General features: G+C 63.5%; 1 protein-coding gene across 1 annotated transcript; it reads right to left on the bottom strand.

Annotated features, from left to right (window-relative positions):
- Window positions 1–1,399: 1,399 nt before the first annotated feature.
- Window positions 1,400–23,973, bottom strand: ASPG (asparaginase). Its single transcript, XM_031454438.2, has 16 exons — window positions 23,892–23,973; window positions 20,190–20,298; window positions 19,388–19,499; window positions 17,549–17,674; window positions 15,954–16,037; window positions 15,110–15,236; window positions 11,101–11,213; window positions 8,767–8,949; window positions 8,558–8,671; window positions 8,021–8,137; window positions 6,555–6,650; window positions 6,133–6,296; window positions 4,341–4,427; window positions 2,113–2,212; window positions 1,706–1,786; window positions 1,400–1,488 (listed from the first exon to the last, which is right to left on the bottom strand). The coding sequence occupies exons 1-16, from the start codon at window positions 23,971–23,973 to the stop codon at window positions 1,477–1,479; spliced, it is 1,707 nt and encodes a 568-aa protein (XP_031310298.1). The 3' UTR covers window positions 1,400–1,476.
- Window positions 23,974–26,821: the final 2,848 nt, after the last annotated feature.

The following is a 26,821-nucleotide window of genomic DNA, read 5'->3' as shown; positions in this document are numbered from 1 at the left end:
TACCTACGGGGAGCATGCCCTCAGGCTGGGCCCAGCGTCCTCCTGAGACCTCAGTCCAGGGGCCAGATGGCCAGATAGAAGGCAGCCCTCCTGTGGGCAGTTAGTCACCGAGGTACAGGCGGTACCTAGAGCGGGGCGGCCTGCACAGCTCCTCATGCCCAGCCTGAGGGTCGGACACTGTGTGCGGGGGGAAGTGGGGAGCCCAGGCCCTGGCCCCACTGGACTGCTTATGGTTCGCCTAGAGAACAGGCCTGGGGTCCAAACGCCTCAGCCCCAGCTGGGTCTCTGAGCAGGAACAGCAGCAACCTCGGAGCGCCACGCCCACCAGGCCTGGGCCTACCCCGCCCATCCCACAACTGCCCACAGCCGGGCTGCTTCCACCTGCTGCCCACCCAGGCTGCTGCAACCAAGGCCAGTGCAGGCCGCCCCTTCTCTGCCTCCCCAAGGCGGGCCCAGCTCATAATAGGTAGTGGGTCAGGGGTTACAGGCAGTTCAGGGGCTGGAGTGAACCATGACAAGGGGCCAGCACACCAGAGACCCTGTGAAAAGCAGCCAGGAGGGACCAGGACAAGAGAGATGGTCTCTGCCAGGAGTTAAGCAGGAGCAGATATGGGTGGGGGCGCTGCCTGGAGGAGGTGACTCCAAGCCCCAAGAATGACTGGGATGAAAGGGGATGGGGCAGAGGCTGTCTGGAGGAGGGAAAGCCCGCCCACCCCAACTCAGCCAGGCTCACACCCACACTCACTCATGCTGCGCAAGGATTAGCAGAGCGTCCCTCGCCCCCAGAGTGCTGGAGACACCGCCCTCTGACCCAGAGCCTGGGGCCGGACACCCCACACACCCCCCCACAGTCCTGGGACCCAGACAGACCCATTGGAGCTGGGCTTTGGGGATCTGGAGAGCGAATGGTCCCCAGAGAGACTTCATTGCCAGTCTACCCAACAGAGACCTTTACGCTGCAACTTAGAAACAGAATGGGAAGCAGTTCCACAGAGGAAGGGGGCGGAGGGGTGGACACATCAGTCAGAGCCCCGGGGGTGGGGTGACTGCGATCCCTCCAGCAGGTCACAACAGGAAGGAATGGCTTGCACTGCAGCAGGACAGCTTCAGGTTAGACACCAGGCAGAACTTCCTGGAAATGGGAGGTCTCCAGAGAACAAGTGGAGGCCCACGTACTGAAAGGGGGCAGGGCAGACAAGCCCGGGCACATGTCAGTGGGGCCCAGCCTTTCACAGGAGAGGGACCAAAGGACCTGAGCAAACCCAACCAGCCTGGAGAGTTCCAGAGAGCCAGCTGATGGGGCAGGGATGGGGAGTTAGCTCAGGACCTGGCCTACCCAGCCTGGGAGGCAGGAGGGAGCACCCAGCCCAGTGGGTGCTGGTCCCGGTGAGGAGGAGGTGCAGGGTGGGCAGGTCCCCTGAAGGCTTCATGAGCTTCTTGGCAATGGCTGGGGCCTCCGGTGCTGTGTTGGGTGCGCTACGAAGCAGCCTGACATGACAGAACACAGCGGGTCTGAGGTTGGCCCTTCCTCTGGGGAGCCTTCCCTCTGGGCACTTTGCAGCTCTGGACAGTGTACTCCCCGCCCACAGGAGGGGCAGACCCGACTGGTTTGACCTTCTCAGCCTCCTCCGGCTCTGTCCCCAGGACCTGCCCTTGGACACATTCCCCAAGCCAGGGTCCAGCCACGGAGCACGAGGAGACTTACCGGGCCCAGGGCCCCGACACCAGCCCCATGCTGGAGGCTCTGCAGAAAGGTCACCACGTCCAGGTTCCCAACTGCCTCTGCCTGGGGCGGGTGGGACGTGGGAGGGGCTGCCTAAGGGACTCTGACCAGCAGTCTGGCCCCTAATCCCCAGCCACCAGGACGCCCTCTCGCCCATGCATGAAGGACCCCACGTCTCCTCCATTCCCCTTGTCCCCAAAGCTCTGGTCCCTGGGAGGGACCTGGGACAGGAAAAGGGACAGCACCCCCCCCCCCCATCCTCGTGGTTCCAGCACACCAGGAGAGCAGGAGTCGGGCATTTGGGAAGGGGGAGTCAGTGGAGCTGTCAGGGAGGGCTTCCGGGAGGACAAGGCCTTGGAGAGGGCAGCAGGGGCACTGGGGGCACTCACGATGAGCTGGGCGCTGCGCCCGTCATACCCCGGCTGCCTCAGGTCGGCCCCCGCCTGCCACCACGCCCGCAGGCCTTCTAGGTCGGCCCTGGATGCCAGCCTGGAAGGGGGGCAGAGGAGGGGGAGCAGTCAGGGACTGCTGGGCGGCCGTCATCTGCCCAGGGGCACCTTTACAACACCAGCCTCAAACAGCTGACCCAGCAGCGGCGAGCCCGGGGAAGGCGTGCAGGAGTCGCTGGGGGCCAGCAGGAGGCCTGGCGTCTGGTTTCACCCTGCGGAGGTGACTGTGACTCAGGTCAAGGGCGCACCCAGGAAAGCACACGCACGAGAAAGCACACACACACACGAGTGTACCGCACACACACGCACGTGCACACACCCCCCCCGCTGCGAGCTGCACACCAGTTTCACATTTCACAACACAGGTCTCCCTGGGTGGGGTCCACGGAGGCAGGAGGAAAGTCTGAGGTGGCCCCATGGTTCAAAGAGGAACACACAGGAGGGCGGGGTGGGGGGCTGTGTGGCCCTGGGTCCAGCAGGCCGCCTGGGGGGTCTGGGCTGGGAGGGGGCCTGGGCCAGCCTGCCCTAGAGAGGTGAGGGGGGCAGAGAGGTCCTCTCAGGCCCTCATCGGGCCCTCCACACCTCCTGCTGCTCCCAGAAGAGCCCACTCCTCGCCCTGGGAAAGGGCAAGGAAGGGGTCCATGCCAGGTGCACTGGCCAGGGCTGGGGGGAGGGAAGGGTCACCCCCCAGCCCACTAAGGGGGCCTTAGTGACAGTGCTGCTGGGTCATTTCTAGGGTGTTGCATAGGGGGCCTGGTGCCACAGGCCCCTCCCAGACCAGCTCCCTGGGCCGCTCGGAAGGGCGGGCTAAGGGCCTCCCAAATCCAGCCAAGCAGTGGGGTTGGACGAGCCACTCCCGTGGGACCTGCCTGTCACCTCCCCACTCTGCCCCAGTTTCCCTATCTGTGGGTGGGGACATCAAAGCTCACCTGGGGTACAGCCCTGAACCAAGTCACCCCAGAAGCCCCTTCAGCGCCAAGACCAGTAGCTGTGGGCAGGGCCCTCCCTGCCTGGGCCCCACCTCCCCACACACATCAGAGAGCCCCCTCAGCCCTGTCCTTGCTGGGGAGCCGGGGCCGGTCAGCTAGCAGGATTTGTCCCAGGGGACACTGAACTCCAGGGAGAGGCAGCTAAGGCTGGGACCCGTGAGGTGTCCCCACCCCTTCCATACCTAGGATGGTGGTCCCTGGCACCAGGTGAGGCCCCGCTGACACCAAGGCATGGGGGTAGGGGAGACGCTGCGGGCGGGACACGGGGCCAGAACTTCAGGCCCTCTCCCTGGTGAGCAGGCAGCTCACCTGCTCCTCACAACAGCCAGTCAGCCTGAGACGTCACCCTTGTCACCCACTCCCCACACCTGGGGGCTCAGACTTTCAGGGACCCAGGCCCAGGCCCAGGCCACTTCCAGGCCTCCGCCCCCAGCCTGGCTACCACTGGTGCCCCAGCCTGGCCTCTGGGACAGGCCTCCCCTACCACTGCCTCCCTTTCTCCACAGCCGCCCTGGTCCCTCCCCTCCTTCTCAGCCCTCAGACCCCAGGGGGACACAAGAGGAGCTGGTGGGCCCAGGGGAGGCAGTGACAGTTCCAGCAGCACCATGGGGAGGGGTCCCGGGGACAGAGGAAGGAGCTGAGCTGGGCAGCCCAGGGCCTGCCCTCTGCCCAGCCCACCACCACCACCTCCCTGGGGACCTTTGGGTCCGGCACCGCCCTGGGCTTCAAGTCTTCCCAGGCCTGCCCAGGGGCCAGGCTGTTGGCTGACTGCCATGCACCAGGGCAGGGCAGCCGCTGGCCTGTGGTCAGTTTTCCCCAGGATGGGGACCAGGCCCGGCACCAAGGGACCACACTGGAGCTCACCCCGCTGGGGAGCATGGGATCTCCTGACACCTGACAAGCCCTTCCCTCCCCCCCCCCACCTCCCAGATGCAGCCCAGGCCTTCCCCAGGCCTCCCTGCAGCCCAGGCCCCTCTCCCGCCCACCCCTGCATGGCGCCCCCCCAGGCCCCTCCCTGCCTCCTTTGCTGGACTGTCCTCTCTGCCCAGAACAACCACCACCCTCCAAGAGTGCAGGGTGGCGTCTCCCTCCTCTGAAGCCCCCACCCAGCCGACTGTCCCTCCCTGCAAGCCTTGGCCTCACGTCCCCGGGGAGCACAAGAGTGCCTGCGGCCCTCACCTGCACAACTCCGTCCCCGAGTCCTCCAGGTCCTGGGTTGACAGGCAGGCCCCAGCTGCCCGCAGCAGCCCAATGACATCCTGATGCCTGACATGAGAGGCCCGTGGTGACCGTCTGCCCCAGGCAGCCCCTGCTCGATGCCAGCGAAGGACCAGCAAAGGTGTCCTGTGCGCAGGGCCAGACCAGGCCACCCCCAGCCCCTCAGTCCCCCTCACTTGGCCCCATGGAGAGGGGGTGAGTCAGCCCTCTGCCCAGGGACCCAAGGCACAGCTGTGGGTCCCTGGGGACAGCTCACTGTGGAGGAGCTTCCACACCAAGCTGGCCGGCCCCACGGCTCACACACAGCGGGTGGCTCCCATACAGGGCTGGATTGGGGGAAACTGAGGCCACCAGGCCCATGCTCTGCCCTTGGGGTGGAGGGGTAGGGATGAGACCCCGATGGACAAACATGGGGGTTCGGCTGGCCCAGAGCAGGGCCTGATATCCGAGGGTGCCCAGAGGCACCTGGCCTGAGCCAAGCCTGGAGCCCACAGTGGGGTAAGCGTCTGTCCGTGGGGGCTCACAGAGTGGGGAGGGGGTTCGGGCAAGGCCGAGGCAGAGAGAGCAGAGGCCCGAGGCCACGCAGGCTGTCTTGGTGGGCAGACACTGACCTGCAGCATAACTGCACCTGCCTTCCCAGTGTTGGGGGTATACCATAAACTGCATGGTCACCCCACTTGTAGGGAGCCTGGGGAGGGTGGGGCCCCCCAGGCCTTGCCCCTACCCCCAGCCCCCAAGAGGCCTCCAGGGTGGGGCAGCACCTCTGTGCCACTCCAGGGCACAGCAGGGCCCAGTGAGGGGTGAGCCGGGAGACCAGTTTGGGAGGTGGGGGAGGTGCTGGGATAGCCAGCTGAGGGTGAGGGGGTGGGACCAGGACAGGGTGAGCTCACCAAGGCACCCACCCACGCCCAAGGACACGCGGCCTGCATGCTCCAGCCAGATGGCGGCGGCCTGGGTGCACGTCTCACCGGCGCCCTCATCCTCTGTCTGCAGCCAGGCCTGTCCTGAGAAGCCTTTGATGCTCATGGGAGCCTGGGGAGGAGGGTGCTACGCCACCCCAGGGCTCTCAGATGGGGAAGGCGCCCAGGACTTGACCCGAACAGTCTGGTGACCAGGGCCCGAACAGTCTGGTGACCAGGGCTCAGACACTCTCAGCCTCTCTCCCTCTCTGCATGAGACTCACAAAACCCCTCAAAATAACCCAGGGTCCTGCGGGCCAAGAGCCCCCTGGGGAGGGACCCTGGGGCCTCCTGCAAGCGCTAAACAGAGATCGGCCCTGCTGACGTCTGGCACTATGTAACCTGCTTTGCACCTGCTCCATTCCAGGGCTGGGCCGGGGGCTTCTCCCTTGGCCCCACCCCAAGTCCCTCAGGTGGATGACGTGGGAAACACATGAGACCCTTGTGCTGTCTGTGTTTGTCTTTTCTAGAAATTCCAGGCCAAGGTCTTGCTGTCCCTGCCTGGCTCAGCTAGGAGGTCACCTCCAGGAAGCACTCCCTGACTACCCCACCAGAGTCGATCCTCCCACGCTGGGCTCTGTTCCTACTCAGCACGGTCACTGCTAGTACCCAGGGCCCAGGCTGGGGGTGGGTGAGGCAAGGCGGCAGGCGTCCCTGGTCCCGCCCAGCTCTGTCTGAGGAAGCTGTGTGGCCACAGGCAAACTGAGAGCCCTCTCTGAGTCAGCTCTGTCCGGGCCCTGCCCCACGCAGCTCCCCTGCCCACACATGCCCTGCAGTGCCCGGCCCCTGAGTACCTGCCCCTCACGGCCAGTAGCAACGGGCTGAGGCCGTCCTGGTCTCGTGCGTTCACGTCCACCCCGCTCTGCAGCAGCGCGGTCACCATCCCAGCCTGGCCCCCCCGGGCGGCCGCGTGCAGCGGAGTTCGACCGCTGAAGTCCTCCAGGCTCAGGTCACCTCCCTGGGGTGGTGCAGGGGCCCGTCACTCTCTGACGGAGGGCCAGGTGGGGCCAGGGAAGGGGCGGGGTTCTGGGTGCACCCTGCGGGGGCCCCAGCACAGCCGTGTGCTCTCTTGGCTGCAGGGAGGCCTGAGCAGCTGGCCACAAATCCCGGAGGATTAGGGGGCACAGGGTGAGTGGGCCCAGGAAGGGCCGTCCTGCCCAGAGCTGGCCAGCGCCCCCACCCACGGGTGGGTCCCCAAGGGTAGGCAGGGGCTCACCAGCTCTGCAAGCACCTGCAGGGCCTCCAGGTCCCCAGCATGGGCCGCAGCACAGGCCAGGCTGGGCGCCAGCGCGTCCCGCACAGCATCGGCCTCCTGGGTGGGGCAGCAACACCTTGGGACCTGTGCCTTTTCCTGGTGTCCTCAGCACCCTCACAAGTCAGAAGGGCGAGGAGCAGCAGGGGGAAGGGTGGGCTAAGCAGGTGGGGCCCAGGAACCGCAGGAACGCTGCTGGCCCCCACACCGCGCTGGCAGTTGGTCCCAGGATGGGGTCCAGCCACCTCCTTAAGTGATCTCATGGGAAAAGAAAGAGCTTGAGTGCCACGCTGAGGCCCACCCAGGACCCCCACCCCTCAGAGCAAATTCCAGGCAGGAGATGAAGCCACGATCAGGCTCCAGCCTCACCAGCCGTGTGACCTGCCACCCGCCCTCTGCGATGTGTCTCCACCACTATCGAGGATGTGGGGAGAGATCTAACAAGGCGCCCACCTGGGGCGGTGGGGAGGGGTCGGGAAGGGGTGCCTGGCTCCTTTCTGGAAGGCAGGGCCTGCTCCCCACATCTGCACAAGTCCCCGCAGGGCCTCCTGCCCCAGCACTGGGAATTCCACAGGTTGTCTAAGAGCTCCCCAAGATGCCAGAAGGCTGGGGGTCCCATCAGAGACCCCTGCAGGCAGCCTGCCACCAGGCACCGCGGCCAGCCCTGAGCACAAGACTGCTGCTGGCCGGCCTGCATCACTCAAGTCCCAACGGCCCAATGCTTCCCCCTTATGACAGGCCACACGCGCCTGACCACTGCCCACCGCTGGCAAGCAGGTTAACCCACCACAGCTCCCCAGGACAGGCTCTCTCCTACCCTCACTCTTCAGGGGAAACAGGCAGGCAGCGTGACTCAGGGCAGCTGGGGACCAACAGCTCCTGCACTAGGTCCGGATGCTTTGCCCAAAAGCCTGGTGTGGTGGGCGGAGGAGGGCACTGGGAGGCCTGATCCCCCTTGTGGGCCTGGCCCAGCTTGAATCCTAGACCCCTTCCTGGGCCCAGGCACCTTGGTCGAGGAGGGGAAGGAGGGCTCCTCGCCGTTCGGAGCCTAGGAGACCCCAAAGCAGACACCCCTCTTCCTCTAGCACCCAGGGTGGGTGGGGCACCCATGCCACCCGAGAGCTCCCCTGTCACGAGGCAGCCCTGCACCACTGGGTGACCAGGCCACATTCTGTCCACCGTGTACCCACCACAAGGGCTCCTCTAAACCCACTCCCCACCCCTTTCCACATGCCGGGCCACCAATCCTTGCAAATCCTCCCTGCTGTGGCCTTGAGCCCTCCACTGGGGCCCAGGACCGGGCCATGCCTGGTGCATTTCTGCTCCTGCACCAGAATGTCAATGGCAGGGGCTAGCACCTAGCCTGTCCCTCAGGGGTCCACTGCTCAGGCCTCCTGCCACACCAGTACCCTTCACTGGACAGTAAGTACCTGGCTCAGACTGAGGAGCTGGGCAACCCCGTGGCTCAGTGCATTGCCCTGCACAGAGGACCAGAGCTCGTCCACTGCAGGCGGTGTCATCTCCCCCCGAAGGTCCCTGACCAACAGCTGGGGACAAGTACACAGGGTACCAGGTCAGCTCTGCCAGGGCCAGGCCCAGCAGCCCAGGCACAGGGTGAGGGCTGCCCTGGGCCTGAACCTTCTCCATCCCGCTCCCTCCCTCGAGCCTGAGTGTGATCCCAGCCCGGCTCCCACACCAGGCCAGTCCTACCCTAGAGTCCTCCAGCTCAGGGTGTCCCAAGGCCCCAGTGGCCTCTGCACAGCCCAAGGGTCTGGGGACAGCTGAGTCTGAGGCCAGCCTGGGAAATGTGGGGGAGGGGATACCTGGGAGCAGCTTGGGGAGTCACAGCCCGAGCCAGGCCTGGGCATGGGGCCAGCAATGGGCAGGGGGTGCCCACCATCCCTGCCCTCCTTCAAACCCAGGCTCACACCCCCAGGACTGGCCCCACCCTCTGCCAGGTCACGCACCTCCTTCCTGCGGCTCAGGCCCAGCCCCGGCAGGCCCAGAACATAGGACAGCTTGGCCAAGGCCGCCTCTGAGGTCATGTCGAAGCCTGAGACGGTGCCAGCCCCTGCCATGGCCTGGGGGAAGGAGGCACAGGTGGAAAGTGGGGCGAGGGGTCCCGGCCCAAGCCTCCCCTGCCCTCCCTCTCCAGGCCTGGGGGCCCCGCCCCCACCACGCCAGCGCCGTAGTCCGAGGTGACGGCACCCTGAAGGCAATGGGTGCAGTTGACGATGACCAGGCCTCTCTCAGCCGCCGCCCGCAGCTCCTGAAGCAGGTCAGGCTTGGTGGGCCCATTCCCTGAGCCGAAGGTCTCCAAGACCACGCCCTTCAGGGGGGGCTGCAGGAAGGCCCTGACCTGTGGGGGCCGGGAGGTGCCGGTGAGGCCTCTGCTTCCTGCTCTAGCAACAGAGACCAGCGGGCCACCTGCCAGGCTCCCCACCACATCCTCCCAAGGAGACACCCCATCCCCTTTGAAGCGTTCAGGCCGTGACTGGCAGGTAGTAATGAAAACACCGCGTAAATGCATCAGGGGCGGTCGCAGGGAGCCGCTGGAGATGAGAAAGGCCCATCAGAGGGGCCGGGCTGCCCCACCACTCCTCCCAGCACCGTGGCCCTCCTACCCTGCCCCGACTGACGCACAACAGGTGATGCTCCAGGGAAAGGGCCTTGCAGCCAAACATGCATGCGGGGTTCTGTGCGCATCCCCAAGGTTCCAAGGCTGCACTCAGAAGAGAGAGGCCGGGGCCTGGGGTCCACCTCAAATGCCCCTGTGGGGACACCTGTTCCCCAGCTCAGCCATGCCCTGTGTGGGCACTAGTGGGCACAGCCCAGAGGCCCCAGGGCCAATCGCTCTGTCTGTCCCTGAACCTGCTACACAGGTGGGAGCCCAGAGGCTAAGCCGCTGGCCTGGGGATGGCGCTTCTGTGCAGGCAGACGCGTCCGCCTGTCTGGCTGTCCCTCTCGGAGCCCTCATCCCTCATCAGAACTGCCATCAGCTCCCTCTGCTTCTCCAGGTAGAAGCCAAAGTGAAAGCACACCTGTTCCTGGCAGGCCCCAGGGAACAGGGAGGCTGGACACAAGGACCACTGCTGGCCGACTCGCCACCAGCAGGCCCTGTCCCAACGGCCCAGGAGCCTCGGAGACCAGCAACTGCTGGCCCACTAGCCCCCATTAAGTGAACCCCCCAGGGGCCAGACAGCTCCAGGATGTTCTAGAAAGACTTCACAGACCAGCATGATTTTTCCAGACAGATCCTGTACATCTCAGTCCCGCTTAACACGGCAGCCTTGTGCAGTGGCCTCTGGCTGCTACACCTCATGAGACCCTGCATGTGGGCTCCCTGTCTAGCAGCTCCTGGGACAGCTCTCATCTGCAAGGCCAGTCCTCACCAGGGTGCACCTCCAACACACCCCTTCCTGTCCCATTGCAGCTCCAGCCGAGAGCTGTCCTCACGAGGCTGCTGTGACCCGGGGGGACCAGGCAGCCCAGACTCGGCGCCCTCCACAGCCCGCCTCCCACTCTGCGGGTCTCTGGCCATCACAGGCCCCCAGCCACGGCAGGGAGGCCATGTGCCCAGTCGTGCCTCTGCCTGTCTGGGGGGGCTGGGGTCCCAGGAGCATGTGGCCCCCACCGTGGTTCCCAGAACAGTGTCCAGGACCATCTCTGGGCTGGTCCCGGGCCCTGTTAAGGCTGTGTTTGCCAGAACAATACAGCCCCAGCCCTTCCTACCTGGCCTCCCACAGCACGTGGTCACCTCTCTCACTCCCCCAAATACTGCAGAAGGCCTGTCCTGTGCGGCCCCAAGGGGCGTGTGGAGGACAGCCCACCCCGTCTGTTCCCAGCGCCTGGGGAGAGGAGCTGGCACCAGTTCATAGACTGCGGCCCAGGGGTTAAGGGTAGCTTGGTGCCAGGTTCTGGTGGGGCCAGGCCACCCTGTCTGTGGGGATTTGCCTGGGAAGCCACGTCTGTCCAACTAGAAGAGAGGGCTGCAGGGCCCGCCGGTCGCACCCTGAGGCCAGCATGCCGAGCTGTGGCGCCCGCCACCCCACCTCCCCGCAGCCCGGCACTGCCTCTGAGCCCAGCGCCCACAGCCTGCTCTCAGCTCCGGGGCCGCGCTCACCTGGGAGCCGCTACCCGGCAGGCAGCACAGTGTCCGAGCCCAACTCACAAGGCAGGACGGAGGCAGGTGCTGTGTCTGCCCCAGGGACAGCTGGCAGCTGAGGGGCTGAGAGGGACCACCAGAGCAGCCCCGAGAAGCAGCAGGGACTGGGGCCGCACTCCATCAGCCTCAGAGGAACCGCCAGACCAGGCGCCCTGAGCCCACGGACGTCCACTGGGACAAGCCCGTGTCACAAATGAGTGAGATGGCCCCGAAGCCTTGGCTGAGGCCGGGGAGGGGGTGTAGGGCTCAGCCTTGTGGGTGTGGAGGCTGAGGGGCTCTGTGTGATTGCCTCGAGGGGCGGGGAGGGGACATGCAGGGGCAGGAAGGGAGGGGCCGAGGGCCTACCAGAGGGGCGGGGATCCCAGGGTACAAGCGCAGCAGGCCCACGTCGCGCTCCACGCTGCTGTGGACCATCAGCCGGCCCTTCCCGCCGGCCCTGCGCACCAGCTCCCAGTTGACTGTGTGGACACAGAGACAGAGGGACCGAGGGTGGACCTTCACACCCTCTGCCAGCAACTGCCCAGCCCGGCTCCACCAGCCCTCTCTGCGCCGCTTGGCCCGGCCTCCCACTGGCGTCTCCAGAGCCCTGAGCCCTCACACGGCCCCTGGCCCTCCTCCAGCCTGAGCCTATCTCCATGGTGGGCGTGGGCTTCAGGGGAAAAGGACCCTGCAGGGACAGGACAGAGGCTGCCTGGGCCTCTCAGGCTGCACGGGTGTGGGGAGAGGGGAGGTGGAGGAAGGGCATTCCGAGCAGAGGGAACAGCACACGCAAAGGCTCGGAAGCACAGCAGACGTGGCAGAGCTGTGGAACGGCAGTCTGCTGTCCTGGACGCCAGCAGCCGTCAGGGCGGCATTCTCTGACCACCTGGCCTCACATACCCCTGACTAGGCACTTCCCTCGGCCACAGCCCAGAGAGTCAATGAATGAGTGAGTTACCTGGATCCCTCCCCTCGGGGAAAGAAAGCCTCCATTTCATTCACCCCGAAGTCTGAGGCTTAACGTGAGTGCAGCCCACTCCCCAGGGTGGCTCCCAGGCCCCGTGGAAAGTAGAAAGGGGACATCACTTGAGGTCAGGGCCCACCACGCAGAGAGCGGCCCTGAGGGGCAGGCTGCCTAGGAGTCTGTGGGCGCCTGGCTACCAGAGGCCTCCCCACCCTCGTGTCCCACTCTTGGGCAGGGGACAGCGGGCTAGGCAGCGGGCCTGGCTTTGACCCTCAGGAGCCGGGAGCTTTCAGCCCCTCGCACTCGGCAGCCTTGAGCGGGCAGAGGCTGTCGTGGGGTCTATGGACCCCCTGGTCCAGCCCAGGGGAACCGAGGCCAAGAGAGAGAAAGAGCTTTGCCCGAGGCTGCCCAGAGGTGGGCGCAGAGCCCGGAGGAGGCGGGGGCTCCAGGACCCCAGCTCAGGGCTTCTCCACCCCCACCCAGCCCTGCGGGAGGTGTAAGTCTGCGTGCCTCCTGCTGTTCCCACCGGAGAAACACTCGTGTGACGATAAGCAGAGGGACGTTCTGGACACAGGCCGCCCTCGCCCGGGGAGCTGGACAGGTGGGAGCTGTGGGGCGCTGGGGGATGGGCCTCGGGGGCAGGTGGCCTCAGCATCGGTCAGCAGTGAGGCACCTTTCAATTTAGGGCCCTGTGTTCCAGCTGGGCGAGCAGATAAGACAGCAGTGGTGGGAGCGCTGTCACCAGCCAGGAGTTACGGCCGCAGAGGGGCTCAGAGACAAAGAGGGCCTGCGCCCCCCACATGGCCAGCCCATCCCCCTGAGAGCCCATGGAATCCCGTGCTCCCGCCTGGGCCTAGGGACGTCAGGGAACCGCTGTCCCTGTGCAGACAGGCCAAGGGAGGAGGGAGGGCAGCAGGAAGCACGCGGTGGCCAGGAGAGCTCCCTGCCCCGAAGTCAGTGCTGCAGGAGGCAGCAGACTGGCTTCAGGGCCATGCGGCCGAACCCACGCACCAGGGGACCTGGGTCCCCTGAGGCCGGTGTGACTGCACACACCTCGGTTACCCAGGGAAGGGCAAGGCCAAGGGGCCAGGTTCCCAACACAACCATGCACCCCTCCTCGCCCGGCTCAGCTCCCCCTCCTGAGCCCGAGCCCCTGGCCCGTAAGGGCTTCACGGAAGGCAGTAAAAATGCAACAGAGAGTGGTGAGAGGGCCCCCGACTGCCCCAGAGGCGGTGCCATCGCCAGCTGCCCACAAGGGCAGGCGTACATCCGCGAATTCAGGTGGCCCCGCAGCCTCTGTAGCCCCTCTCCAGAGGCCCCCCGGCCACACCCTGGGCTGAGCTTGGTATTTCTCAACACCAGGTGCCCTAACTGGCCTGGCGCCTGACAGCAGAGCTGGGGAGGGCGGGCTGCAGGTTCCCACACACCGCTCGGGCACCCTGGCCAGGGGGAACAGCCCTGGGGGGCCGTGGGCCAGGGGTCCCAGGGTGGCCTCTCCCCCGGGGGCCAGCCTCAGCCCCTCACCCGCCCGGCTGCCGGGCCGGCCTGCACAGGCATGCTCTGGGCCTCGAGGCCTGCCTGGGCGTGGCACCAGCAGAGGCCTGGGGATCCAGGGGGAACTCCTCCGCACCTGCCAGCGGGCTGCGTCCCTGGAAGCTCCACTCTGAGCCCCAGATAAGGCGTGTCTCAGTCCCCACAGGGGAGGCGGGTCTGCAGAGCAGTGTCTCCTTCCTTGGCTGGCTGGCCCCCGGGAAGGAAGCTGACACCCTCTGCCAGCACCAGCACACATGCCACCTCTGCTGGGAAGCCCTCCTGACTGCTCTGGCCTTCATAAAACAAGTGGACCCCTGCCTGGTCCCCAGAACCCTGGGCCTCTGGGCATGCCACACATGCTTTAGATGCACTGATGTGTTCAAGGCCTTACAACCACCACCCCCCCGGGAGTACTGGCCAAGCAGGGTGGGTGGGCAGGGGCGGTCAGTGCAGGGCAAGACCCCCAGAATGATGGCAGGGCTCAGGACCGCAACACCGCCCTGCGTGGTCCTTCCACTCTCTGCCTCAGTTTCCCGCCTTGTGGTCTCCTCCTGCCCTGGCCAGCTGTAGCCACACTACCACCTGGCAGAAGGCCAGCAGGTGGCCAGCAGGTCCCACCTGCCGCCATTCCCACATCCATGTGTCCTACTGGGACCCGAAAGCACTGGAGGCTTTCAAGTTACACGACCAGCCCACCTGACCCTGGAAAGGGCCGGCTGCACGGACAGCTCTGGCCCTCCCGCCAGAGCCCCTCAGCACTCCCCGTCCTCACTGACGCCTTCCAGAAAGGTCCTGCCCTGTAGTCCCTTCCCAGCTTGGTCCTGGAGCACCTGAGAGTCCCTGCCTCCATGAGGACATCCCAGGAAGCCGCGCCTCTAAGAGGTCAAGGCCCTGGCGGCCCACAGCCCACCCCTCCCCAGGTCCTGCTGTGTCCCCTGGTCTCCTGCTGCACCTGAAGACCCCAAAGGGCTGTTCTCGTGCTGGCCCCCAGAACTACACCTTGGGCTCCCACGGGCCCTGATGGGCTCTGCCAGGACCTGGAGCCCCCCAGAAGGGTCCCTGGGACAGGGTCTCACAGCTGGAGGGGAGGGGACAGATGCCTAGGCCCAGCAACACCAGCCCCAGGACCCCTGGCTCAGTCAGGAGGAGACACAGGGCAGGTGTAGGGGTGGCGCTGAGACAGCAGGGCCACTGCAGCGAACACATCTGTTACAGAAAGAGCCTCCTGCCTGCCCTGGGGAGGGGGGCCAGGTGCCAAGTGGGGATCACAGGGGCTGGCTGTGCCCACCGTGGGGCCGGAGACACACAGGAGAGCAGATATCCTGGGTGGAGTGACTCCCCATGGCCACGAGGGCAGACTGGGTCAGACGAGGCCGGAGGCAGCTCCTGTGCATGGGCAAGTGCAGGGCGGGGGCGGGGGGTCTCTCCAGGGGTACCCACCACCCACTGGAGACCTCGGTCAGCCCCACAATGGGGGCTGGGCTACCTGCCAGGCCCGGGGGACAGAGACTTCCCCCTGGAATTCCCAGGGACAAGGCTGCACCACAGGAACCACATCCCAGGGAGACCAAGGTGAGTGGCAGAGCCATGGATGGTCACTGAGAGGGGCTAGTGGGCCCGGGGCCACATGGCCTGGGAGGGGACACTTGAGAGAGAGAGGCTGATACCCCAAACGTGCTCCTCGCCGAGGACAATCCCCTGGCTCTGAGCTGGGCCTCCCACCTCTGAGGCCCATGCATCCCACCCTTTCTGAGCAGCGGCCCCACTCTGGCTTCTCCACAGCCCAGGGCAGTGCCCATCCCAGGGCAGCACCCACAGCCCCTGAACACCTACATGACCCAGGGCAGGCACCCTCGTCGGCTGGCCCTGCTCACTCACTCGTGACGTCAGCACCCACGATGGCCAGAGGGGGCAGGTTGGGGGAGCAGAAGGCTGCGAACCTGCGTGTGTCCACCTTGGTCACTCGGTTGCCCCGAAACAGCTGATTCTGGAAGAACAGGCAGACCTGTGGGAGGGGAGGGTGGCTCAGCACTGGGGAGCCCCTGCCCCTGCGGCTTCCTCCTTATGGACCAGGCAGTGCCCGCAGCTGGAGCCCTCCCTACCCTGCGGCCCGTCTCTGAGCTGCTCCCCTGGGGAGGGGCCAGGGGGCCCACGGCAGGGAGACAGGACCTGAGCTGCACTCCAGCGAAGCCCCGTCCCCAGGGCGGCTCCTCTCCCTGTCCCCTGCGACGGGAGGAGGACCTTCTAAACGGCTTCCTGGGCCACCACGTGACAAGGAAAGACTGTGAAAAGGGAAAAAGCCCACCCCAGACTATGCTCCGCGCAGCCTATGTTTATGGAAACTTACACACACGTATACACAACGTAAATAAACACGTGCCACATCACATCTGCGACGTTACTTAAGTAAGTGCGCATGAATCACGCGCACACGTGGCCCGGAGGAAGAGCCCCACTGGCAGCGGCGCGCTCTCTGGGGCGGGAGAGGCAGTGGCGTCCTCGCCACTCTCCTGTTTCCTCCAGCGATGGTGTATTTCACTCTCAAGGTGAAAGACGAGTCTTTAAACCCTGCCAGACCCCTCACCTGCAGGCCCTACCTGAGCACCACACCCTCGGACCCCCCTCCCTGGGTTCTTGGGAGCATGCAGGCGCCCCCACCCACCGCTGGACCCAGGACACGGGCCAGGCCCACCCACCCGGCCAGAGGGGAGGAGGGTGGTACCTCGGGGATCACGTACTGGCCGGCCAGGAGCAGGGCACCCAGAAGGTTCTCACGGCCATCGTTCCAAAGGGCGTGGATGGGCACCTGGGGAGAGGCCACGGAGAGGGGCTGAGGCTCAGGCAGCAGGGAGGGACCCAGCAGTGGAGCCCGGGCAGGGGTCCGGGAGAGGGGGCGGGGCAGGCCCGGGCTGGTGGGCGGCCTGGGAGATGGGGGTCTCCAGGGACCTCCGCTCAGGGGGCAGCTCCTGCTGGCCAGACCAGCCTGGCCCAGCCCGGCCCCTCTGCTCCCTGTGCGGGCCCCAGTGCCCACTGCCGGAGGCCACGCCCCTCACTGGGGGGAGCACACATTGGGCCTCACTGCTGCCCAGCCCACCTCCCCGGCCCCAAGGGCACTGAGGCCCACCCGTGGGCACGGCCAGGCAGAGGGCGGCCAAGGAGTGATGGCGGGTGGGTGTGACAGTCAGAAGTCCCATCCAGGGCATCCAAGCAGCAGTCACAGACCTACCCCCATGTCCACCATGGGGGCCGATGTCCAGAGTGAATGACCAGTACCCAGCTCCCCACCACCCTGCCCAGGATGGTGGAAACTGGCTGGACTGCCGTGGGGTGTGCGGAGGGGCTGGCAGATCAGCAGACAACGGTCAGCACAAGGCCCCAGAGAGGAGGCCATGCCTCAGCGTCCCCCAGGGTGTAACCGGGGTGAGGCTGCTCCGTCAGGCCCGGGCGAGGGTTAGAAAAACATGACCACGACCCTTCCTGGGGCCAGCCGTGCTCCCAGACCTGCCCTTCGTCCCTTGATAGAGGCCAGCAAGGTGACCTGTGCCCAGGGGCTCGGGAGGGTCTGGGAAGAGCCAGGGTCAGCCTGGCTCGAGCCCTCCACCCGAGCTCCGAGCAACTGGGTGTGTGCGGTGAGCCCTGGGCCTTCCCTGAGTGGGGACCGCCCTGCTGTGACACCCACTGGGGGACCAGGCACAGAGCAGGGCAGGCTGCTGGGTCGGCACCCAACAGGACTTCCCAGAGCCTCTACCAGAACTTTTCAAAGGGACACGGGCACTGGCTTCTCATGCAAAGGCCTCGGCCTCTGGACACTGGGGAAGGCTTTCCAGGGGCCCAGGTGGGGCTGGCCCAGTGGTGTGGGGTTTGCATGTCTGCAGCTGCAGGCAATGGGGACTCCAAGGCAGCCTCTGATACAGGCCCTGACGGGGGTCCAGACTTCCCCTGCCACCTCCCCCCAAATCTAGCAGTTTTCTAGAACATTCCACTTGCTGGCTTTGGGGATTGTGCTGGGTCAGGGTGAGAGGGGACGGGGTGGCATGTGCCCAGGTTGGTGGGAACCACAGTGGGAAGATGAAGAGAGGGTCAAAGGCCAGGCCCTGCACAAGGCCGACAGCAGCCTGCGAGCCGGCGCCCAGGGTGGCGGGGCTGACACTGGGCAAGACCAAGGCGCTGCCAGCACCGGCCAGCTCAGGCGAAGCAGGAACCACCTCGTGGAGCCGCAGGACTGAGGAAGAGCCCAGGGTCCTGCCTGCACCAGCAGCTATGCTGACCGGCCCTACGGCGCCAGGAGGCCCCGCCCACATGGGCCCGGGATGTTACCTGGGCACCAGTGAAGATGATGGTTTTCTGCAGGTTTTCCAGCACGAAGGAGAGCACAGAGGCGGCGAAGGCCATAGTGTCAGTGCCGTGGATGACCACAAAGCCGTCATACTGCGCATAGTGTCTCTGCAGGAGATGGTGGGCTCAGGCAGGTCCAGCCTGCCCCACTGCTGGCCTCCTCCTGGGCAGACACTGGTCCCCTCCACCACCAAGAAGAGGAAGGAAGGGCCCCACACCCAGCTGGAGGGACTCGGGGAGGTACCAGAGGGACCCTGGTCACTGGTGGCCGGTAAGGGCCTCTGGAAACGGAGCCCCTGCCTGGGGTCCCCGTCCCCATGCTCTCTCTGACCTCTCGTGTGAGCCTGCAGTGCTGTGGGTCTCCCCACGACACCCCTCACCTACGAAAGAACTCAGGTCGGGGTCTCTGGATGGTCTTAACCCGAGGATGGGAAGGTCTCCCCCAGGATAACCACTCTGGACTCCCGAGCACACTGGTCAGCTGGAGGACTGTGCTGGAACTCAGCTCCGTGCTCCAGGAGGGCCCCTTGCAGAGTGACTGCTGCCTCCAGGACAGCAGGGGCTGCGGGGAGAGCAAGCCCACCAGCCTCTCTCTCGGTCCAGTGGGAGGGCCAGGCGTGGAAACAGCACCGGCACAAGGTGCAGCCAGCGCTGGGAGGCGGCCAGGATGACGGCAGGCAAACACAAGGAAGGGTCCCTCCAAGCACGGCCAGAAGGCCTCCCAGGCACCCCAGCCAGCTCTGCAGGGGCATCCTCCGGCCACCGCCTCCTAGAAGGCAGCTGGCTTGGGCCGTCATTTCGGGGGCACAGTTCTGGGAGCCAAGGGGACCTGAGGGGACCAATTCTCATGGTCCATTGAAAGGCCAAGCCAGGCAGGCTGGAACTGCAGGGTAGCGGAGCCAAGCGGCGGGCTGGGGCGCCCTCTGCTGGCCATATGTGGCACAGGAGCAGGCAGGGCCGCCCAGGCTGCAGGGACCCTTTGTGAGTCTGCACGTGGCGGGACCCTGCCCCTAGGACCGTTTGGGGTCAGGCCCCACCCAGGGGATGCTGCTGGCCACAAGCCAGGGAGACTGCCCCAGAGAATGGCTGGACATGCCCAATGGCACCCAGTGGCCCCACTCCGAGACATAAGGGCCAGGCCCCAGGCCACAGGTTGTCCTGGGTGCTCACAGTGAGATGGGACGAGGCCCAGGAAGCTGTTCTCCCCCAAGCAGAAGGAGACAAGCGTGTGACTGGGGCCAGCCCCCAGCTGCCAGGAAGGGAGGCTTGTGTGACCAGCTTCTGGGGCACAGGGTTTCTTAAGGGAGGAAGGTGGGAAGTGGGCCTGGAGGGGGTGGGAGAGCCCCCAACTCTGGGAGGCAGTCGAGGTAACTCGAGCACAGGGCCAGGCTCGTGCAGGTTGGGGCGCGGCGGGGACGAGAGAGAAAAGCTGATGGTAGGGAGGTGGCTTTGGCCTCAGGTAAGGCAGCCACATTGTAAACCACGAGACCTTCCCGTGCTTCTGTGCCCTAAATCCACCAAGGCTGCAGCTTTAGGGTGGGCGTGGGGTGGACAGAGCAGGGGTGGGCCAGGCACAGAGCTCGTCAGTCTGCAGGGACGCACTGCACACTCAGCCTGGGATACTAACTGGGACAAACTAACTGTTTAAACAGATCAAGACAGTCATCCGGGCCCTTTCCTCGCCGGGAAAGGGGACATGGCCCTCACTGCCCAGCCTCCACTCCACTGGCACAGGAGAAAGGGCCTCGGGAGCCTTGCTGCTGAGGTGAGACCCGCCCACCTCCTAGCCACCCCCATGCTGCGCCCACACCCCCCAGCTACCTCGATGGTCTGGGCAATCTGAACCCACTCAGCGATGGTCATGTCACTGGAGTCAAAGAGGGGCTGGCACTCCAGCACTGTGTAGACGACCCTCTGGCCGGGGCTGGCAGGTCTGCGGGAGGCAGAACGGCAGGCCCCCAGTCTGTGGCCTCCTCCCCTGGCGGCTCTGCCCAGCCCGGACCCCACACCTGCACCCTGGGATGTGTGCAAGGCCTCCGCACACCCACCAGGCATCCCAACCTCCCCTCCACCCAAGTCCCCAGGAACAAGGCCCGTGGTCCCCAGGAGGAGCCAAGGACAGGCCAGGACGGACTGCTCCAGGGCAGGGTCCCCTCCCACAACCAGCTCCAAGAAGGGGGCTGGGCCATGGCAGGGAGCCAGAATGGCCCTGGGAGGACGACTATGGGCAGGAGGGAGGTTGGTGACCAGAAGGAGAGTCCCCACTCAGCCTGCTAGCAGCCTGGGCCAGGAACTGGGAAACAGAAGGACCTTCACATGGGGGCTGGGGAGCCTGGGGCCACCCCTGCCTCTCTGCATGGGCTTAGGTCCCTGCATGGCCAGGGCGGCCTGCAGCCCCGCAAGGTGGTAGGAGTCTGAGGCTTCTTTGAAAGGGGGCAGCTCTAAAGCCATGAAAGTGTGAGGATGCCGAGGACAGCCTCCTGCAAATGGCTCGCATGGACGCACTGAGAAACCACAGCCTGTTCCACGGACCTGGCAGGTGCCACCCAGTCTGGGGATGGCCCTCCCCCGACAACCGCTGGCTGTCAACTCCTCCCGGGGCCCCAGGGGAGCCCCTACTCACGGCAGCACCAGGGTGTCCTCAGGGAGACCCCGGGCCCGGGCGTGCTCCTCATCATGGAACATGGGCAGCGTCCTCAGCACAGCAGCCAGGCCCGTCCCAGGGACGAGCACTGCAGGCAGAGTCCCGGGGGGGTGGAGGGTGCCGTCAGCCTCCGTAGACACCAGCTCCGGCCTCTGCGTGGGGACCAGGCCCAGAGCAGGGGTGGGAGCCGGGGCCAGGACAGGGGTGCTGGGCCAGGCGGGCTCTGCCCTCAGGGAAGCCAGGCACAGGCGGACGGGCATGCGGCTGCCCCAGAGCTCCAGCCAGAGCGGGCAGCCGGCTGCTGTCCGGATGGTATGTCTTCCTCCCTTGGAGCCCAGGTCAACTGCTGCTCTCACCCAGATGGCCCCAGGGGCTCTGTAACACCCCCATCTCCGGGTGGGCCCCAACCACCTACCGAGGCTCAGGGGGCCCTGGCCCTGTCACAACTCGGCCACAAGTGCCCACTTTTCTTCCCCCACTTCCCAGAGTGCACACACTCGCTCCACCCACGGACACACCGTTGGCTCTGCCTGGAAGTCCTCTGTTTCTCACCCTAGAGGTTCTTCACCTCAGCTCAGGGCACCACCTCCAGGAAGCCCTCCTTGAGGTCCAGGCCCTGGTGCTCTTCCCACATGTTCCCTAGTTGCCCTTGCTCCCTCCCTGGACTGTGTGTAACCCTCCAGAGTCGAGCCGAGGCCTTCTGCCTGCAACCTCCATGTCCCAGGAACACGCATCTGACTCTGAGTCTGTAAATTGTGTTAATTTTACTAACAAGGGCCCCCAAGCTTCAGGCGCTACAAAACCAGAAACTGCCCAGCCTGAGCCTCGTCCCTGAACCACACAGACGCACTCACCTCGTCCCTGGGCCACACAGGCACACTCACCTCGTCCCTGGGCCTCATTCCTGGGCCACACAGGCACACTCACCTCGTCCCTAGGCCACACAGACACACTCACCTCGTCCCTGGGCCTCGTGCCTGGGCCGCATAGGCACACTCACCTCGTCCCTGGGCCTCGTGCCTGGGCCACACAGACGCACTCACCTCGTCCCTGGGCCTCATTCCTGGGCCACACAGGCACACTCACCTCGTCCCTGGGCCTCGTGCCTGGGCCGCACAGGCACACTCACCTCGTCCCTGGGCCTCATCCCTGGGCCACACAGATGCACTCACCTCGTCCCTGGGCCACACAGATGCACTCACCTCATCCCTGGGCCACACAGATGCACTCACCGGTAAGGGCCGGTCTGTCCCCAGGACAGCCGGCGCCCCTCGAACCACTATGGTTTGGCTATGAAATGCTGAACTTGCGTGTGTGGCAACATAGTCAGGACGGGGGTCTAGACCCTTAGCAGCCAGGCCCCGGAGCCCTGCCCACCTTGCTGAGCCCGCCAGGGGCCGGCTTGTCGGCTGTCTGGATTCACGCTGCCCCTTGACCAGAGACAGCTTCGCTGAACTCAGAGGGGATGGGCCGAGGGGTGTCCCTAGCTGCCAGAGCCTCCCCGGAGCCTCCTCCCCCAACCCCCTCTCCGCCACCCTGACCTTTGGCAGGGCTCACACGTGCAGCACTGACTGCCCTGCAGGCCAGTGTTTACCAGCTGGTGCGGAACTGCTCCCAACAGTGACAATCCAAACAGCTGCGCTGTGGCCGCTCTCCTCACTGCCCCTCACCACTGTCACTAGGCCAGAGCCCACGCCCGCAGTGCCAGGCACGTTAATCATTGACACCCCATCCCAACTGGAACTCCGGGGCAGGCCAGGAATGGAGCGTCAGAGCCCCCCAGGCCCCCAGCCAGGCTCAGGGAGGGCAGAGGTCCGCAGGTCACAGCCTCCCGCCCCCCGACCTCCGAGCCTCAGGCCTGGTTCTCCCATAGTCTCCTCTCAATCCTTCCCCCACCTGGGGTGCTGCCCTAGGGATCTCAGAAGACTCTTCCTGACTGGAAGTTGCTCCCCACCACTCTCCATCTTTCTAGAGTCAAAGCCTCCGGTTCACCCTCCAGATGTGGAAGTTTGCAGCCTCTTTGGAAAACGCGGTCCCTGTGAGAGTGAGCCACGCCGCTGCTTGGGGAGCCCATGGGCCCAGGGCGGGGATGGGGAGGGGGCTCAACGCAGGGCAGGGGGGATCAGGGTCAGACTCCACCCTGTCCCTGCAGCCTAGACCCCTGAGAGCTATGTGCTGAGCTCAGCAGAATCACAGGAATCACAGCTGGCCACGTGCTAAGCCCAGAGGGGCAGCACAAGGGGTGGGACAGGGCCCCAGACAGCGGCAGCCGGCTCCCCTCTCCACCCCAGCCCTGCAGGGCTGCAGCAGCGGAGGACAGATCCCGGAAGCCCAGGGTGGAAGAGCTGGGGTAAGTGTGTGAGGGGGTGTGGAAACCACACCCCCACGCCTGAGCCCTACGATACAGGGCCCTGTGCGGGCCTGAGTCCTGGGCCCCGCATGGAGGGGCCTCAAGAGCCGCCTATGAATTGACAGTCAGGGGTGGTATTAACAGGGACAGAAGACAGAGAAGCAGCTGTTGGAGAAAGTGCCAGTGGTGTCTGAGTGGCTGCTTCAGTGGAAACGGGTGTCCAGGAAGGGAGGGATCGGGATATGGCCCAAGGACCAAGGGCAAAGGAGAATGTTCTCAGCTCGCCCAAGGGCAGGGGCAGGAGGGAGGGGCAGGAGCCGGAGCTGGTTCCCAGGCAGGGAGGGGGCTGGGAGGGCAGGAATGGAGCCAGGAGAGGATTCTAGTCGGAGGGGTCTCCAGGGCCAGGTGAGGGGCTGCCCAGTGTGAGCTCCCGCCTGGGGCGGCAGGGAGGGGCAGCAGGCTGGGCCGGGGAGGGAGCCTGGGAGGAGGAGGGTGGAGAAGGACCAGCACCCACCAGAACCAGGCTCCTTAGGGAAAGTGAATGCCTGGACAGCAGACTGGAAAAGAGGCTCAAGAATGAGGCTGAGGATTTGTGGTGGCCCACCATGGGGGTGGAAGCACCTCGCACATAACAGAACCGAGAGGAGACTTTGTGGAGGGTAGCTTCACCGTCCACCCTCCCGGGGAATGCTGGAACATTCCGGATGCTCAGTGTGCAGCCCTCTTCCCACCCCTGCAGGGCCCCAGACTCTCTAAACTGGGTGCCTCCCTGGGATGTTCCGCCCTGGTGGCACCCCTGCCCCGGCGGCCCATAGAACTGGGTGCTGGCGCCCAGGACCTCACCCCATACAGACCAGTGACCGCCTGGCCGACCTGAATCAGGCCAATGACACGGGGCAGAGAAAACGCCAAAACCGCTCAGGCGCCTCGTGCGCGTGAGCGCTTCCCACAGGAGCCAGGTGCCGCGCTGCCGGGCTAGGAGCCCAGGGCCCTGGAGCAGCGGGGAGCGGGTGAGGGCCGCGACGCGGTCACTCGGTGGCCCCTAGTGGGGGGCTCCTCTTTGCACCTGCCCACCTGTCTGTCCCGGGGAGGGGTCAGACGTGCTCGGGGGTCCCTCCCGGCCCCATGTGCCGGGGCTGTAGGTGCTGGGCCGTCAGAGGAGCGCGCCCCCGCCCAGAAGACGCTGCGACCCGGGGGCGGGCTGATCGCTGACCGCGAGCCGTGGGGTCAAGGTGCGCCGCACCGCGGGGGGGCCGGCGGCCTGGGGAAGGCCGGACAGCACGACGACGCCCGTCCCACCCCTCAGCGCCCCGGGCGCCCTCAGGACTCACCGCCACGCTCGCTCCGCATGCCGATGGTACCGCCGGTGTAGACGGCCAGGACCCGCCGCTCGGGCCCCTTCGCGCGCGCCATGCCCGTGACCCAGGGGACCCGGCGGGACCGACCCGCGGAACCAGGGGTCTGAGAGGCCCGGGCACGCCGCCGCTGGCATCCGGGGAGGGGCGGGGCCTGCGGGGGGCGGGGCCTGCGAGGGCTTAGAGGGACCCGCCTGGGGGCGGACACTCGCCAGAGGGTCGGGGCCGTCGAGGGTGGGAGCGGGGTGGGGGCGGGGGCAGGGGACAGGTCCTGCGCCGCCCCTGGCGATCCGATTTCCGACGCTGTGCAGTGGTCCCGGGGGTGTTTGCGTAGCTGTGACTTGAGCCCCAAAGGCCACATGCCTCACCGGCAGTGACAGAGGGCCCCCAACGCGGAGCGGCGGTGGCCCTCCCCGCCCAGACAGTCCCCATGGCTCCTAGCGCTCGAGCAAACCCAGCATCTTGACTTGCCCTCGGTGTCCACGCCTCAGGATGGCCGGCGGCAGAGACCCCTGCCTGACCACTCACACCATCCAGAAGGGCTGGAGGGGACCCCTTCCAGGGCTAAAGCCCACCCACTTACGTCCCAGGAGAGGCCGCGGCGGGGAGGCGAACCTAGGATGGAGGGTGCCAAGAGGAAGAGACTGCAGGCTTCATCTTGGGAGGGTTCAGAGTCTGTACCTCCCTCCCTGGGGCCGCCCATCAAAGCCCTCTACACCCTGACTACTGGGTGGGGACCATGACAGTTTGGTGGAAAACTGCATCCTCTCCGGAAAGAGCCCTTCCTGAACCTGAGTTTGATCCCCTGGAAGTGATGAAGTAAAATTCCTGTATTATGGCGGGACAAGTATAATGAAAACATTCTGGCTTTGAGGGGAAGACGCCCTCCCAGGAGGAGCTGGCTCTTCTCTCCCTTGCCTTTGAGATGCGAACATTCCGCCTGGACGTCTCCAGGAATGCTGCTCTAGGCCGTCTTTCTAAAATGCAAACTTCAGAAAGGTAACTCTTATCCCAAGAAAAAACAAATGGGGCGAATAGGTAGTTTGGAATTGGCTTGCCAAGGACAGACACAAATCCTAAATGTCTTCTCCACATATATTAGTAAAAAGGGTAAAAAGGGTTCAGCTGTCTAAACAGGTGACCAGGATTTGTTCTGTCTGCCAGAAACCCAATTTGAATCCAACCTCTTTTGTAACTGATGAGTTTTTTTGGTAACTACTTTTTAATTGAAGTATAGTTGATGTACAATATATAAGTTACAGGTGAACAACATAGTGATTCACAATTTTCAAAGGTTATATTCCATTTATAGTTATTATAAAATATGTAACCGATGGGTTTTGTATTAGTGTACCTGATTCTTGGAATTCTGGCATCTCTGTCTGTTGAGTGTATCCATATACGTGTATGTGTTGTAGATGTGTGGCACTGCCAAAATTAATTTGTAAAAGAGCTGTATTTAATTGGCTTAAAGGGAATTAAGCGATTATACAAATACTCAGAAATATAAAAGAAACAAATTCAAATGATTTTCAGGATCATGTGACCTGGGATTAATTTTTAATGAATGAAGACAAACTTAAGCTCGTTGGTTTGCTTAATACAGACGTGTCTCCAGGGTCATCAGCACCAAGCACGACAGTCTCACGGTACCTCAGTTTATTTACCAAAAGTCAAAGAAGGTGTTGTTTCTGTTGCAAAATTTGTCAGCAAGAAAAATAACTTGATATGAAAAAACGTTTAAGTAAATTAAATATAACTTAGATTGAATTTAACTGAGTAAATGAATTTTGTTATTAAAAATAAGCTGGTGCAAAACTGGAGTACGATTTTCTCTCTCTCTGTTAAGAGAAGAAAGTTTTCTTAGACTATTAATCTACTTTAATAACAGATTGTAAAGTTTAACTTATAATTAATCTATTTTAACCTTCTGTATCTGCCTTTGAAATCTTTTATTGTCATCTGGTTAAGTGATTAAGTATTGTTTCTAGAGACCTATGTTCCTTTTCCACCAAATGTCTTTTAAAACCTTTTTGACATTTTCGACAAACTTCCCAAAGATCAAATTCTAACTGAAGTCTGTTTGACCTCTAACTGTGAGGTCTCCCAAAGGCCCCGGAGCACCTCAAGGGGATGTCCTCTCCTTATCAAAGAAACATGTTAGACTAATTAGGCTTAAGGGAAACATTGTTAAGTAAGTGATTAACCGTCTTAGGTTATATTGTATAGGTAAATTTTATTCATATAGATATTCTAGAAATTATTTGGAACTCTTAAAAATCTCTTTTATCTCCTGGTAAAATATTATCAGTCATAATTCTAGTTATTACCTTAAAATGTCGTACATCACGACAGTGACCAAGTTTCTCTGTCAGTTGCACTGCAATCAGATCCTGAACAATGCCTTTTAAAGTCTTCTGTCATTTATTCAGATACTGTTTTACTCAGAAGCTTTTGCAAAAATGCTGGATCTTCAAGAAGATTCATAGACAGGACTTTGCGACAAGTACAGACTTCTGATCACTTTCAAATCACACTGCTGAACTGGGTAAGAAAGTAAAGAATTCTAATGGAAAGCCTGCTGGCTTCATAGAACTGAAAAGAAGATCAAGCATTGGTCTCATATGACTGAGTAAACTGATGAACATGGTTACAGTTTGGGGGGTTTTTGTCTGAAATATCACTGGCTTTTAATCTGTGTTTTCCAGATATAAGGAGACCCTTCCCCCTCAAGCTAATTACTACTTACCATAAATTACACCTTTGTAAGCAGAACTAAAACATTTTATCTTTTCTCTCTACCTGATCCCTCCAGAAACTGTAAACTCTTAAGCTTGCCAGGTGAGTAAGGCAGGCTACCTCCTGACAGGTGCAAATATCTCAAGAAAAATATCTGGAGGATCACC

The sequence above is a fragment of the Camelus dromedarius genome, chromosome 5, assembly GCF_036321535.1.
Source record: "Camelus dromedarius isolate mCamDro1 chromosome 5, mCamDro1.pat, whole genome shotgun sequence".
In the NCBI taxonomy this organism is placed as follows: Eukaryota; Metazoa; Chordata; class Mammalia; order Artiodactyla; family Camelidae; genus Camelus; species Camelus dromedarius.
The sequence above is the reverse complement of the archived record's forward strand: the minus strand, read 5'-3'. Positions and strand labels throughout refer to the sequence as shown.